This window comes from Equus przewalskii, chromosome 1, assembly GCF_037783145.1.
Source record: "Equus przewalskii isolate Varuska chromosome 1, EquPr2, whole genome shotgun sequence".
NCBI lineage: Eukaryota > Metazoa > Chordata > Mammalia > Perissodactyla > Equidae > Equus > Equus przewalskii.
The window spans coordinates 89,158,874-89,170,872 of record NC_091831.1 but is presented as its reverse complement, the minus strand read 5'-3'; the positions used below and the strand labels follow the sequence as shown (position 1 = coordinate 89,170,872).

The 11,999-nt window shown below is 60.9% G+C and overlaps 1 protein-coding gene across 3 annotated transcripts in view; it reads right to left on the bottom strand.

Annotated features, from left to right (window-relative positions):
• Window positions 1-1,451: 1,451 nt before the first annotated feature.
• MAT1A (methionine adenosyltransferase 1A) overlaps window positions 1,452-11,999 on the bottom strand; it is a 28,294-nt gene continuing 17,746 nt past the window's right edge. For all 3 annotated transcript variants that reach the window (XM_070616937.1, XM_008543646.2, XM_070616957.1), the window contains 6 exons: window positions 11,415-11,527; window positions 10,917-11,060; window positions 6,735-6,953; window positions 5,441-5,623; window positions 5,017-5,150; window positions 1,452-4,360 (listed from right to left, as the gene is read on the bottom strand). In XM_070616937.1, coding sequence (XP_070473038.1) covers window positions 4,258-4,360; window positions 5,017-5,150; window positions 5,441-5,623; window positions 6,735-6,953; window positions 10,917-11,060; window positions 11,415-11,527 — 896 coding nt within the window. In that variant the 3' untranslated portion in view covers window positions 1,452-4,257. The remainder of the gene's footprint in view (window positions 4,361-5,016; window positions 5,151-5,440; window positions 5,624-6,734; window positions 6,954-10,916; window positions 11,061-11,414; window positions 11,528-11,999) is intronic.

Below are 11,999 nucleotides of genomic sequence, written 5' to 3'. Positions count from 1 at the left end.
AACATCTCTCCAACCCACCCCCGACCCAGCCCCTGGTAACCACCACTCTCCTCTCTGCTTCTATGAATTTGGCTTTTTTAGATTCCATATAAAGTGATATTATTCTACAGTATTTGTCTTTCTCTGTCTGACTTGTTTCACTTAGCATAATGCCTTCAAGTTTCATTCAACTTGTTGCAAATGGCAGGATTTCCTTCTTCCTCATGGCTGAATAATATTCCATTGTGCATGTACACACCACATCTTCTTCATCCAGTGACCCATCGACACATTGTGTCACAGCTGCTGCTGACACTGTGCCTGGGTCACGCCCACTCCGTGGAATGTGTCACAGGCAAAAGTTTCTTCTACAGTTTCCACCGCAAGCCTTCCACCCCAACCAATGCATGCTGAGCCGCCAACTCTCTCCCAAAGTCTCCTCCCACCCCATTCCTCCACCCACCACCAACTCCCAAGTACCCTTCAGACCACGCTCCCACCTGCCCATCCTCCTGGGTGCCTCCTCATCTGGTGTCACCTTCCTCTGTTTGTCACCTCGTTATCATACCACGCTCGCTTCTAGTATTGAAACACTGAACTGCCGAGTGATCACTGAGTAACCCCTCATGGTCACAGTGCTATGCTCTGAACAAGTGCTCTAAAAACCCCACAAATCTCTGTTGAATAGTTGTAATTTACCTCTCTGGGCACCTGAGCCTGGCACAGAGCCTGGCAGGGGGCGAGCAGAATCCTCATCTCTCACAGAACCTCTTTGTTAAGGGGAGTCAGGGGCAGGGCAGACGGACACGCCTGGACTTCATTCTACACCTGCACCTACTCTGTGCCAAGCCTGCCCCGGAGCCAGGCAAGAAATGGCAGAGAAAGCAGACAAGGTAAGACCTCAACAATTCTGGGTCCTGAGGGGGCAACAAGCATAAACAAGCAAGTAGGGACATCCATGAAGAATTGCAGCCTTAGACAGCCCAGGGCCAGATAAAGACGGTGATGGGCACAACTGATGGAGGATGTGTGGGAGTGTCTTTCTGGAGGGTGATGTGTAAACTGAGACTGGAAGTATCAGAGGAACCACCCAGCGAGAGGAGGGAGGGTGGGTGTGGAAGGAGTCGTGAGGGGGATGGGCCCCAAGGAAGTTAGACAAGGAAATACGTATTTACACACTGTGTGAAACACTGAACAAGAAACTAAAAAGGGAAGGGAGTAGAAATGGGGGGGTTATCAAGGAAGGGGCTTTTCAGAAACACAGAAATTTCATCTGAAACCTACAGGATGCCTGTAGCATCCACTCAAAGACAGGAGAAGAGTGTCACAGAAAGAATGGCATGTGCAAAGGTCCTGAGGCAGGAATGAGCTGGCCTGTTTGGGGAAGCCAAAGAGGCTGGGGAGTCTGGAGTCAGGTGGGGAACGGAATCCAGACAGGGACCGAACAGGCACATGAGACAGTGACAGCTTAGTCCCGCACCTTGAACTTTATTCAGAATGTACTAGAGGTACTAATGGATGACAGTTGGGGGTGGGGCACACGGCCATATTTACATTTTCTTAACGACTCTCCTTTTCCCAGGTCACCAACAACCTCCACACGGCTGACCACACTGGACACTCCGAGGCCTCACATCATCTAGCTCATGGGTGACCCTCCCAATCCTAGCAACAGTCTCCACTTGGCTCCCCTCTCCTGGCTTTCCTCCTACCCCCGGCCGCTCCCTGCATCTTGCTTGCTCTTCCACATTTCCAGCACATCTGACACTCGAGGTGTCATGGTTCAGAAGTTGCTTCTCCTTCTGGCTTTCACTCATTATGTGGCCTTTTCTGCCCACAAAGCCCATTCTTTTACCACCTTCCATCACAGGCAAGTGTTCCAACGTTCCCTGTGTGTCATTTTGTTCGTATGTGTTCTTACAAAATGTGCATTATTTTCTAGGAAAAGTCTTTCATTGCACAGCCAGGGTCGTGGCTTCTCCAGGCACAGATCCTGTCTCTGCCTGCAGGGGACAGCACAGGTCCCACCCCACCTGCTCCAGCTCTCAGGACTGCCTCTTGGGGGCCATGGCAGGGACACTGTCTAACCAAAACCAGTGTGAGTCATCCCCCTAAATGTGCGACAGGGACACGCACACCCATTTAAAGGTTTGGCTCATCTCCCTGCAGACCAAACCCCTCACTCGCTCACTTCGCTTGACTTCAGTCACTCATTCGGCCATTCTGCCAACACCACCGGACGCCCACCTTGTGCCAGTCTTACTGTAGAAAATAGGAGGACGGGGCGGGAGAAGGGAATACAGACGAGGATGAAGGGGAGCATGCTGGTGATGGAGAGGGGACACCTGGAGAGTGGGCCACTCGCCAGCCAGGTGCCCCCGTCACAGCCCTGACCGTCCAGGGGCCTCAGGTTCCCCGCCTGCAATGTGGGTTTCCCAGGAGTGTCTGCCTCGGAGGAGCACGGTGCGGAATAAACACGTTAACGCAGCGACTCAGCACAGCACTGGGGAGGAGCCCCCCACAGATAGAGCGACTCAGCACAGCACTGGGGAGGAGCCCCCCACAGACGGACAGGGTGACTCAGCACAGCACCAGTGGAGGAGCCCACAAGGACAGATGGCCCAGGCGGGCACCGAGGAGAGGACCGAGGAGAGGACGCACTTTGCCGCGAGACGGGGAAGCAGGCAGTGCCGCCTGGAGGGGAGGCTTCTGGGTTTGTGGACAAAGACAGCATAGGGCACTTGCTCCTTGGGTTTTTATTCACTGTCCCTGCGGGAGCTGTCAATAAAGGTTCTAGCCTCATATAAACAATGTTGGCAAAAAAAGATGCTGTTTTTTAGGGGGTGGGGGAAAGTATAAAACCCTTAATTTTCACTTCAAACCTGCCTGAGCAGGAGGAGCACGGCCCTGTGCCTCCGTCTGCTGAGAGGGAGGGGACCTGGGGGAGGCACGCTGGGACATTATGGTGACGGTGATGTGGGTGCTTGCCCCCCAGAGCAGCTTTCCCGTGATGGAGAGCCAGCCCGGAGGCGCGATGCAGGGGGGTCTGAGGGCTCATCCATGTGTTCCCATGGCGCTCGGACCACAGCGGAGGGAGCAGGCCAAAGAGAGAGAAAGCCTTGAAGACTTGCAGCCCCTTCTTTAAGGAGCGGGCTGCCCATGCCAGGACAAGCTGCTTCTCCAGCTCCGGGAAGCCCAGAGGGAACAGGACTCGACTTGGACCACTGACCCCGGAAGTCCAGAAGTCCAAGCCCCACGTGGCCCTGAGTGGTCAGGGGCCAGGATTCTATGGCTGCTCCTCGATCCCAAACTCCAGCCTGGTCCCAGAGGCCAGGACGCCCCGCCCACCCTGAACCCACTTCTGAAAACGAGGAGGCAAATGCAACAGTCTTTGGTTCTGTGCTGACTCTGCAGACCCCTGCCCAGGGCTCGCCGGGGGCAGCCTCGGCTCTTGGGGCAGAGGCCACAGCCTCGCCTCAGTCTGCCTCCTCAGGGCTTGCTTCTGGCATGAGATGGAGGGGGGGAACTGCTGAGGCAAAGCTCCTGGACTCCTATCTAGGTTCTGACACAGGCGGCAGTGGGACCTTGTGCAAGTTGCCTAGATGACCTGTGCCTCAGTTTCCCCATTCATAAATGGGATTATGCAAGGTGCTCCCCATTGTGTTGCAGTGAAGAAGAAATGGGATCAGGTTAGCTCAGCCCCTACAGGTGGAGACGCTTGGGCGACGTGGGCCCTGTTCTGCTCCCCATGGAGCCCAGCCCGGGCAGGCCTGTGTGATGCCTGGGCTCAGGTGCTGGCCGCAGACTCAAGGGCAGGCCCAGCACACCCAGGCCCACACGGGGCCTCCAGACGTTTGAGGTGCAGTGGCCAGGGCACACGCAGGGGCGGAGGGAGCTGGTCAGGGTCAGGCTGTGGGGGGAGGCGAGTGGGGGATGTACTCCTGACAGGGGTGGTTCCCTAAGTGAACATCGCCTGGGTCTGAGGGAGAGGCCGGGGACCTCGTGACTATCCTCATGAGGGGACCTGGCCCTGGCACAGGAGGCCCCTGCCTCATGCCATTCAGGCGACGACAGGGGATGGCTCGATCAGAGGCAGCTGGCTTTGCCGGGGAGGGGACCCGGGAGGAGGAAGCACAGGGAGGGGGCAAGACAGAGGGGAAGCGTGCCCGGCGGGCGGTGAGTGGCCCAGGGGCTGGGAGATCTGGGAGTCGGGACCCTGGAGAAGAGGATGCTGCCGCCCTGGGCCTCCGCCGTGAGGCCGGCCCAGCTGCACAGCCTCTAAAACACAAGCTTCTTGGGAACTTCCCAGGGGAACTCGCTCCTCCCAAAGTGGCCGTAGCAGGCGGTCTTCTGGTAGATGGGCCTCTTCAAGTCCAAGTCCCTGCCCGGCCAGCAGAGGGAAGGGTCAGCTCAGGGGCAGGCAGAGGCCCTCGCTCTATTTCCAGCAGGGGAGTAGGTAACAGGCCAAGGCATCTTGGCGAGTGTCCCCACCCTCAGGGCAGTTCCCCACGTGTTTCCTGCCTTCGAGGCACCACGTCTTATGAGGCGGCTGCCAGTGGCCCCAGGAAACAGGCCCCAAGGTTCAGGGATGGCCCAACCCACAGACACACCTGGGAGTCAGGGTCTGAACCCCGGCCTCGCTGCCCCATTCTCTCGGCTCCTCCACCCGGCCCAGCCCGGCATCCACACAAGGCCAGGCTCAGAGCAGGGGGGCAGCAGGGGCAAGGGAGATGGGACTAGACTGGCCCACTCGGCTCTCAGCCATTCTGCCTTACAGTTGTCTTCCTGAGAGCCCCCCTCCTGTTCAAAGGTGGCCCACCCACCCGTGTCGGTATCTGCCGGCCAGCAGGGACCCTGGAGGCCCCTCAACCCGAGCACCAGACGTGCTGCGTTTGGGGTGTGCTCTGCACAGGGCGAGAGCTGGAAGACCCCTCCTCCCGGGGAGTGGGAAATCCTCCTTTCCGACACCCGCCCCCGCAGAGCTGAGCCTGGGGGAGGGAGGAGGCGGCCTCCGCACTGCAGCGGCTGCACTTGTACCTGACGATGACGCCAGGCCTAAGATCGAAGTTCTTGTTCACCACATCCAGCAGCTCCCTCTCTGTCTTCTCGGAGGTTCCGTAGGTGAAGATGGAGATGGACAGCGGCTCAGCCACGCTAATGGCGTAGGAGACCTTCCGGAAGAGACCAGGGTCGGGATGGAAGCCTCAGTGCAGGTGTCCGGCCCTCACAGAGACCTCAGCGTTGGCGGGAAGGGGCAGCTGGAACCAGACGTCTGTTGCCCACACGGCCCCCACCTCGGCTGCCTAGAGTCCTGCCCGCCCTGAAGACGCTCGTCTCCCCCTCCCCATTCACAGGAGACTGGCCGCAGTGCCCGACCCGACACACAGAGAGGCTCGTCCTTTGACAGAGCATGTGGCCTTCCCGCCAGGCCCGCGTGTCCAGTGCAGGCCCGGCGACGCACCTGCACCAGCACTCTCCGGCACAGCCCCGCCTTCACCAGGGACTTGGCCACCCAGCGGGCAGCGTAGGCCGCAGAGCGGTCCACCTTGGTGTAGTCCTTCCCGGAGAAGGCCCCGCCACCGTGCGCACCCCAGCCGCCGTAGGTGTCCACGATGATTTTACGGCCGGTGACGCCCGCGTCGCCCTGCGGAGGAGAGGAGGGACAGAGCGGGAGGTGGCAGCCCGAGCCCCAGGCGGCTGGGAGGAGGGGCAGCCGAAGCTCTGTGGCCGCTGGACCAGCACTCGGAGAGGGGGCTGGACACTGCCTGCGGGCGTTTCTCTGAGAGCCGGGTAACGAGACAGCCAGAAACCCTGCGCTCGGACCCCAGGTCAGTCCCCACCACTTACCAAAGGCGGGAGACCTGTCGGAGCCTCATGAGAAGGTGGCAGCTGGGCTCACAGCCAGCTCCTCGTGCCTTGGTTTCCTGAGTTGGTCATGAAGGAGAAATCCCACCGCAGGAGGGGACTGGGCCGTAACAAGTGCCCCCGGCTGTGGCCTGGCTGGTACCGTGCAGCAGATGCCACACGGCCCGTTTCCTCAGGGGTCTGCTCTGTGCACCACCCGTCAATAAAGATGGGGGGGGGGGGGCTCTGTGTTAAATGATTGGAGGAAAGTGCGTGTCATCTCCCCTCTTAGAGACACACAGTCCACACCAGCATGAGCTTGGAGAAGTCCTGTAGGAAAACCAGCTTCACCGTTCTCTAGGCCCGTGTTTCTGCACTACATGTGGACACAGGACCCGCCACGGGGGCTCCGCTTCGTGGCAACACCCTGATGGCCGAGGCCCTGGGTAGCTTCAGCAGCCTCTGGGAGGCCCCGCCCACCCCTCATCCTCACTCCCGAGGGGCAGGGGGCGGAGCAGCGGGGGTCCCCTCCTGCAGCACTGCACACCTTGGGGCCCAGGAGTGCGTAGGGTGCCCTGCGGCAGGGAACCAATAGACGGCACCGGGAAGGCCAGTCGCCTGCAGAGCTGAGCTGGCACCTGCGCAGGAGCAGCTGTAGCCGGGCAGGCACCAGGTGTTTGGAGTGGGAGGGCCAGGCAGCACGACATGGAGACTCCCAGGCACACGTCCCCGGCTCCTCACACACTGAGGACACACAGCGGGCCCAGCAGGGAGCGAGCCCACTGCACGTTCTGCCCACGCCCAGGCCCGGCTGGTCACACACAGCTTCCTCCTGCAGCCCTTGTGCTTGGCGAGGTGAGCCACCTAGCAACACAGGTGCGTCAAGACCTCACCCAGAGACGAGGGCATACCTGGGGACCTCCGATGACGAACCGCCCGCTGGGCTGCAGGTGGTAGATGGTATCCCCGTCCAGGTACTTGGCCGGCACCACGGCCCTGATCACCTGCTCCTTCAGGGCCCTGCGCATGTCCTCCAGCGTGATGTCTTCGTCATGCTGCACAGAGATGACGATGGTGTGGACGCGCACGGGGATGACGGCGCCCTTGTCCTGCACGTACTCGACGGTCACCTGTCAGTCAGAAGGGCAGGGCACACAGCGTGAGGCCCCGTCCCGAGCTGAGGACACACTGCTGCTGGCACAGGTACCCGGGAGGCAGCAGGGCTCCCAGGGGCCACAGGCCCTCCAGCCTCAACGGACCTTCAGGACATTTAATCTCACACACTGTGGCGTTGGGATGACTGGGAATCAAGCACAAGCTGTTCCCACCTGTGACCACAGTTGGTGCCACTCGTGGCCTCAGGTTCTAGAGTTTCCACTCCATGACCCACTAGACTCCCCTCCCTCCATCTCAGAGGGTTCTGGGTGATGACAAATGTCCCTCTGGCCAGAGCCCTCTCTGGACCCTCTGTGGCCTGGGGCCAAGGCACGCGGGCTCCTACCGAGGAACCCAGGAGTCCACGGCCACACGCCAGCCACCCAGCCCCAAGCGGAGGAGCTCTGGAGGCACAGGGGCCAGCAGACGTGCCCGCCGTGGGGACAGGATGGGAGGGGCGCGGGCCATGGAGACAGGGAGCCGCATGTCTGCACTGCCAGCCCCAGGCGTTTGGGGAAAAGCAAGGGAACACAGAGAGCACAAGGGAAAGGCAGCCGCCTCAGTGCCCTTGCGGGCCAGGCACAGGGACGTACCTCACACCCACTGCCACCATGAGGGTCACTTCTGGGTCCATTCTATGCATTATCAATTGATATTTAGGCCAGATAGGCAGTATCATCTCCATTTTACAAATGAGAAAACAGGCCCGTGAGAAGTGGAACAAGGTGACTGAAGCCACACGCCAGCCAGCGAGAAGCCAAAGAGCAGAGCCCGGCTCCACCTGGCCTGGAAGCTTGTGTCGCCCCACAGCCGCACAGACAGCACCGTCTCCCCATCTCCACCAACACACCATGAGCACAGGAGCCAGTGTTGCAGCCTGGCCTGATGGCACCAAAGGCGGCGGGTGCCATGGGCTTGCAGAGTGAGGGGAGGAGACGGTGAGGATGGCGGATGAGGCTGGAGAAGAAACTGGCACTGATGGTACACACCAGATGCCAGAAGCCACGCCAGAAGCTGAGGCGCCATCACTGGGCCCACTGTAAAGATGCTGTGATCAAGATCACACAGCCAGCAAAGCTGGACTCGGACCTACAGCCGTGTGGCCTGGTAGCCGGGGCACTGCCCAGCAGGCTGTCACTCAAGACCCTGAGGGATGTGCTGGAACCACAAGCCCACTGCTACCCAAAGCACATGGACCCACAAAAGCAGTGCCCGGAGGGACCACGGGGGTGGGGGCCTGCAGAAGTGTAGCTAGGCCAGCTGGCCAGCAGGCACAGGACTGCTCCACACCCTCGGCCTGGACAGGACCACAGGGCAGCACACGGCACCTCCCCGGGGCTACACCTGCAGCCCCCAGAGAGCCCTCAAACACTGGCCCGGTATAGAGCTCTGATCATGTGTCCTGCCTGGTCTGAAGAGCAATGGGTGGGCCCAGAGGAAGGAGGAGAAAGAGCCTGTCCAAAGGGTGTGATCCTGGGGAGGCGGGTAGATGCGCACTGACATCTGTGAACTGAGACAACCACAAGCGCTGACTGCACACACGGGGCCTGTGAGAGGGCACTGGAGAGACGCAGAGGGGTCCCAGGGGGCGAGGCCCTGTGCCAGCTCCAGGACCACGTCTGCTGCATCCAGCCTCAGGGCAAGGCCACACCCTAGGGAGCCCCTGCGGCCGGTCTCCACTGCCCCCCTGCCGGATCCCCCACTCTGAGCCAACGCCCAGCAGCATCCTTGGATGACCACAGAACTGGGGAAGAGCAGAGGGCCCCAGGCACCACTCTCATCTCATCACGTCAGCAAGACATGGGGAAAATACTCCATGGAAAACACAACTCTGACCAGGGTCAGAAAATAGCACCTGGGTGGCCACTCAGTTCTCAGTATCAGCAGCAAGAATTTGTTCAGGTGGAAAGATCCATCCTGTTCACGGTCAGCACTCCAGTTAGACAGTGAAAACCCTTCCCCGACAGGCACAGAGGAGGCCTGGAGACTGCTCCTGGCACAGTGCTCCCCATGGTGGGGCGGCCTCACCCAGGGGGCCGTGGGGAGCTGTCAGCACACCCACACCTGCACCCCATCCTCGCCAGCCCAGGCCCGCCTGTGTAGGGGAGCGAGGCAGACTTTGGCATCCAAAGTAGCATTTTCAAGAGAATTCGGTTTATCTCTGCAGGAAGGGAAACCCAGCTGGCTGTGGTGGAGACCCGGAGACCGCGCATCACGAACACAGCGAAGGAGGCCCAGCCACGGCAGCCACCGACAGGTGGGGCCTCAGGTCCTCGCTCTTACACAGGTGGCTCCACTCCCTTCCTCCCGGCCCTGCTCCAGGATTCCCTTTCTGTGACGCTCCACCCTGCTTCTCCTCACAGCACAGCTCCGGAATGGGATGGGGCAGTGGTGCCAACAGCACGTGCCCCTTTCTTTCTGTGCCATCGTCATCTCTGTACTTTAGCTGTCATGCTCCACAACCTCAAAGCACACCCGGGGATGCCGGCAGTTCACCTCCCCGTGGGGGTCATATGGACGACGCGGGCGTCCCGAGGCCACAGCGGCCTCCCTGCCCCAGCCTCTGCCCTGTGCTGCCTCATAGCTGGTGAGGAAGAGGCGTCTCTGTGCACGCGGACTAAGGGAACAGAGACGCAGGCACCATGAGAGCTAGAAACCCTGCCGCCAAATGCCAAGCACCGCAGCGAGAGCAGCCCGAGGCTGCCAGGGAAACCAGCGGGGGGGGCGGGCACGCGGCGGCCCAGGGATGCACAGGATTCTGAGGGAGGCGAGGGGTGGGAGTGGAGCACAGGGGACAAGCACCAAGAAACAAGGCAAACTGAGTGAAACAGCAGGGTTAACACAGATGGGGAGGGGGGCCGAGGACGGTAAAGCGGGAAAACCAAGCAAGGCTTTGAAAGCCAGAACAACAAGTAGGATGTCGCCCCACGGAAGTGGACAGACGTAGAAGGTGCTGAGCAGACGTGAGGATATTAAAAGTGAAGCTCACGGGGAATGAACTGCAGTTTCCCGGCAGGGAGACCCTTGGGAGGGCGCAGCGCCGACCCCGGCCAGCTGGCCTGGGGAACGGGCTGGAGCGTGTGCTCTGCAGGAAGCAAGACGGAGGGGTGGGGTGGGGTTCCTCAGCTGAGTGGTCTCCGAGCACATCTGTTTGCGGGGCGAATGGGAAATGGGGCTGGTGGAAGATGCCGGAGATCTGAGTGCGTGGAGGGGAACCCTGGATCCACAGCGAGGGCAGAAGGAGAGACAGAGTGAAGGAGAAGTGTGGAGAACCCACGGAAGGGTGGGAAGGGTGCCGGGAGGGGAGCCGGGAGGGGAGCCAGGAAGGCATCTGGAGCAGAGGGGTGGTCAGGGCAAAACAGGGCGGGGAGGGGAGGGCAAACCAGGGCCCTGGGAGAGGAGCACCCCCCACCCCGGGCGCCTGTGACACCTGCATCACCATCACCTTCAAGTACAGACTTAGGATCTAAGTGGGGCGGGAGCGGAGAGGTCAAGGCCCGTGGGCACGGAGGGTCAGAAACAGCAAAGGTAAAGCCCTTTTATGAGAAACATGGAGAAAGGGCCAGAGAGAGGTGCTGACGGGACCGTTCACGGCATGTTCAGGCTTTGCTCGAGGCGGGACTGTCTGCGGACAGGTAGCAACACCCTCTGACGCGGTTAAGCAGCAGGTGGTGCCGAGCGAGGGTCACATAACAGAGGCAACACACGCCAAGAAAGCAGAAACATCTAGAACTGTTCTTTCCAGATTTTTTAAATTCCTCGTAATAAAATGTAGGGGGGAGAAAACACCTATTTCATTAAATAGTTCTTTTCACAATCAACAGTTGTCTGAGCGCCCGGACTGAACATCTGCTCCTCTCGAGGACGAGGATGGGCAGGATGCGGGGGTGCTCGCCATGCGCGTCCGGAGCCCCGCGGAGGCGGCACAGGAGGCCCACCTGAGTCTTGGAGTCCGGCCTCAGCCAGGGCAGCACCCCGGCACGCCTCAGCTCGGCCATGCGGGCGTTGAGCCTGTGCGCGAGCACGATGGTGAGGGGCATGCACTCCTCAGTCTCGTCCGTGGCATAGCCAAACATCAAGCCCTGCGCAGGGAGAGAGCGACAGCACTGCACCCACTGCAGACCCTGCGGCCACGGCCGACACTCAGCGGTACCCTGGCCCGGGGCCTCACGCATGTGGCATCTGCACGGGGCACTTGCAGGGGGCAGACTGGGGCCCAGCCCTAACGCTCTGGGACAGGGAGACAGGCCCACGCCCCCAAGTCACTGCCCGGAAGCGGAGGTGTCCCGCCCTCTCCAGGCACACAGCTCCCCGCCAGGACGTGGGGTCCATCCCACGTAGTATTACGCCTTTACGCATGCACTTCCCCGGCTAGCGCCTCGGCACAAGGCAGAGTCAGGGCACAGACAACGACTGCATGCCCAGTGCCTAGGGACCTGGTCTCCAGCACCGACGTCCTCTTCATTTCTGTCCAGATGGACACACTGGGCGATGTCCGGGGACTGCTGCTCCAGTGCCACCAGCACATTGCAGGTCTTGAAGTCGAAGCCTAGGCACAGAGGAGGCAGGCCTGAGGGCGCGTCGAGGAGGCTGTGAGCTCCCCACGCGGGCAGGCACCGAGGCGGGGGGCGGGTTGGGGGGGTCTCCCGCGAGCCGGGATCAGTGTGGCCAGGGGCCAAGGCCCGCAGCGGGAAGGCCCCTATCTCCCCGCGCTGTTCTGTGGAGCTCGCCAGCCAAAGAGAAGCTTCTGCAGCGCATCTTTCTGTGTTCAGTTCTCCCTCCGTCAAGAGTCTGCATCCTGCACAGAACCGCAGCGACAGCCACGCTGCTCTGAGCCAAGGGCAGGCAGGCGCCGCACGGCCCTGCCCTCGCTGCTCCCGGGGGCCCTCCCAGGACCCAGGCCGAAGTCGGGGTGAGGGGTGGACATCAAGGGCCCTTCCAGCACCGCCCCCAGCGCCCAGGCGTGAGCGCACACCAAGAATTCACAGCCTGAATGAAGAGTGCACAGCGACGACCCAGAG